General features: G+C 55.4%; 1 protein-coding gene across 1 annotated transcript; it reads right to left on the bottom strand.

Moving 5' to 3' along the window:
* Nucleotides 1-711: 711 nt before the first annotated feature.
* Nucleotides 712-1586, bottom strand: LOC137159281 (C-type lectin-like; the record flags this gene model as incomplete). Its single annotated transcript, XM_067557440.1, has 3 exons — nucleotides 712-820; nucleotides 1014-1151; nucleotides 1406-1586. Coding segments are annotated over 3 exons (428 nt in total), but the record flags the coding sequence as incomplete, so codon positions are not given.
* Between the last annotated feature and the right edge of the window lie 1354 nt (nucleotides 1587-2940).

The raw sequence follows: 2940 nt of genomic DNA on the forward strand, positions 1-2940 counted from the left end.
TTAAGCCCATTGTTTCCTGTCCCATCCTCACAGGTTAAGGAGAACAAGTTTTCTCCCTCCTCCATGTAACAACCCTGCATGTTCTTGAAAACTGTTTTCACGTCCCCCGTCTGTCTTCTCTTCTCCAGACTAAACAAACCCAGTTTTTTCAATCTTCCCTCATAGGTCATTTGTTCCAGACCTTTAATCATTTGTGTTGCTCTCTTCTGGATTTTCTCCAATTTGTCCACATCTTTCCTGAAATGTAGCGCCCAGAACTGGGCACAGTGCTTCAGCTGAGGCCTAATCAGCGTGGAACAGAGCAGAAGAATTACTGCTTGTGTCTCGCTTACAACGCTCCTGCTAATACAACCCAGAATCGTGTTTGCTTTTTTTGCAACAGTGTGACACTGCTGACTCATGTTTATCTTGTGGTCCACTCTGACCCGCAGATCCTTGTCTGCGGCACTGCTTCCTAGACAGTCATTGAGCATGGTGTGTGTGTATTTATGCTCTTTTCCTTTAACTGATCATCTGGGGCCAAATGTACTGGAACTTAACCGCAAATTAGGACACATTTGGGAGGCGTTACCAGGGAGATAAGGGATTATCTCCGGAGAGAGGCAGGGTGACAGGACAGGAGGCCATTCCCACAGAGAGAGCTGGAGGGTGTGGCCAGGGTTCTGCCTTGGCTTCTTTGTTGGTGCATATGTGTTTGAGCCGTTTGCATACCCAGCAACAGCTCAACACAGAACTCATTGTTGTTCAGGTTGTATGGCTCCCCGGTCTTCCAAGCGCTATAGCGATAAATGGAGCCATCGGTCCACTTCCAGCGTCTGGTCTGCAGAGACAGGGGAGAAAGATTGTGGGGACCCGGAGAGAAGAGAGCTTGGTGAGAAGGCGTCACAGAAACACCTGAATCCAATACACACGTTCCCTATTCAGGCAGTGGGAGACAGTTAGGGAAGGGCCATGGGACAATGTGTGGGGAGAGCCCAGCTCAAGGGGACGGGCCTTGAAGATGCTGATCTCACCTGGCAAGAGTCGTGGAGTCCGATCCAGACCGTATCCTCGTAGCCTGACATAGTGATGTAGTTGGCCACCGTGTCCCCCTCTGCCTTATTGAGAATGGAGGCAAGATGGGCCCCCCGACGGTGATACAGACACTCCACCTGCGGCAGGAATATCAGCGAGGCCTGTTACCCCCTGCAGGAGGCGGCTGATTGGCACCGCCGGGGGGTCCTGCCCCACCACGCCGCAGCAGGAGCAGGGACGGCTGTGGGGGGAGAAAGCCCCTCTCAGTGCCTCTCCCCGAGCCCTGGTGCCTGGCACCAACCACCCCAGACCAGCAGGGATCTCACCAAAGCCCTTCGCCCCCTGCCCACTAACCCGCCCTGCCCGCGCATCCCTGAGAAGAGCCTCGTACCTCAGCGTCCGACCAGGTCTTCTCTTCGGGGAAGAACCCGTAGCAGTGGCCTTGGTAGTACAGCCAGTCCCTGGGACAGGACGTGGCCCTCGTTCCTGATCCGAGAGAGGGGATGGGGCGGGGAGAGAGGACACAGCGGTGAGCGGCTGTTTCGGAGAAGAGAATGGAGCAGAGCTGCCGGCTGCCGGCATTCTAACTTCTCCGGATCTCCAAAACTCCGGGGAACTTTTGCCCTCCCTCAAAATGGCCACCAGCTCCTATTACTGTCAATGGGGCTGAAGCCACTCGGTGAAAGCAGCTGCCACTCCCTTGCCCCGTGTCCGTGGCAGTGAGGCTGTCCTACTCGAAATTGCCACTGTCTCCCTTCCTAAGGGGACAGGAGCTGGGCTGTCCTCCAGGAAGTATACGGGTAGTCAGGGGGTTGGGTCAGGGTACACGGGACTGTGGGGTGAGGAGGGGGTGCACTGGGTGTCATGGGGACACTGGTGAGCCTGGGAGCAGAGGGGATGTCGGGGGCACTGGAGCAGAGTGGAGGATGAAGGGACACCACACACCGATTTGCCAGCCTAGCGAGGGGGGCTTTAAACTAGGTTCATAAGGGGCAGGTGACAAAATCCCACAGATGAGCTGAACAGGAAGCTAAATAGAAAATTACAATAGGGTCATAGGAGCAAGAAGCGGGAGAACAGTGTGGGAATCTGCTCTACATCGTGGATGTCTGGCCACGAACGCAGGGAGTTTGGGGAACCAATGGAAGACCTGGAAGTATGAGCAGATCAGCTACATTAGGAAATGCTCCAACTGGAAGTGGCGTTACAAGGCCGGGGAGCAGCTCATTTGGTGGCAGGCCAGGGAAGAGAGCAGACCCGCAACCTGCAGCTGCAGCACAGGGGAGCTGAGCTGCGGAACAGGCAGAATGTCTCCCCATGACGACTGCCCAAAGGTCCGTCCCTGAGGGAAGGCAGGGCCTGTTACAGAGGCAGCCTGGGAGGGAAGCATCCCCTCTCCCTCGGCTGTGGGCTCTGCGTTTGTGAGATTTCAGTCAGGTATTAGGAAAAGCTCCAAGGGGCAGTTCAGGTCTGGAACGGGCTCCCAAGGGGGGCTGTAAGTGCCCATCACTGGGGTTTTTAAGAACAGGTTGGACAAACCCCCGTAGGGAGGATCTAGATTCACTTGGTCCTGTCTCAGTGCCGGGGCAGGACTAGATGACCTCCGGACGTCCCTTCCAGCCCTGCATTTCTGTGATTGGCTGAGAGCCGAGGGCCATGGAGGGACGGGAAGGCAGAGAGCAACTGAGCGATGGGTGGGGGACTGGTTAGGAGTATGGGGAGTAACTGCAGAGATCTGTGGGGCTAAGGAAGGAAGCGGTGCAGGGGGACAGAAATAGTCTATGGGGCCAGGATTTCTCTTTGGAGGGGAGGAGGAGGGAAGGGTTTGGATTGTCCAAAGCAGAGGGATCAATTCACGACGAGATGCCATTTTGAGCCCAATGAAAAGAGACGGATGTCCCTCTTTTGGGAGGTTATTGGCACATT

The sequence above is a fragment of the Emydura macquarii genome, unplaced genomic scaffold (genome assembly GCF_026122565.2).
Source record: "Emydura macquarii macquarii isolate MOO-44397 ecotype Brisbane River unplaced genomic scaffold, CSIRO-AGI_Emac_v2 contig_1834, whole genome shotgun sequence".
Taxonomy (NCBI): Eukaryota; Metazoa; Chordata; order Testudines; family Chelidae; genus Emydura; species Emydura macquarii.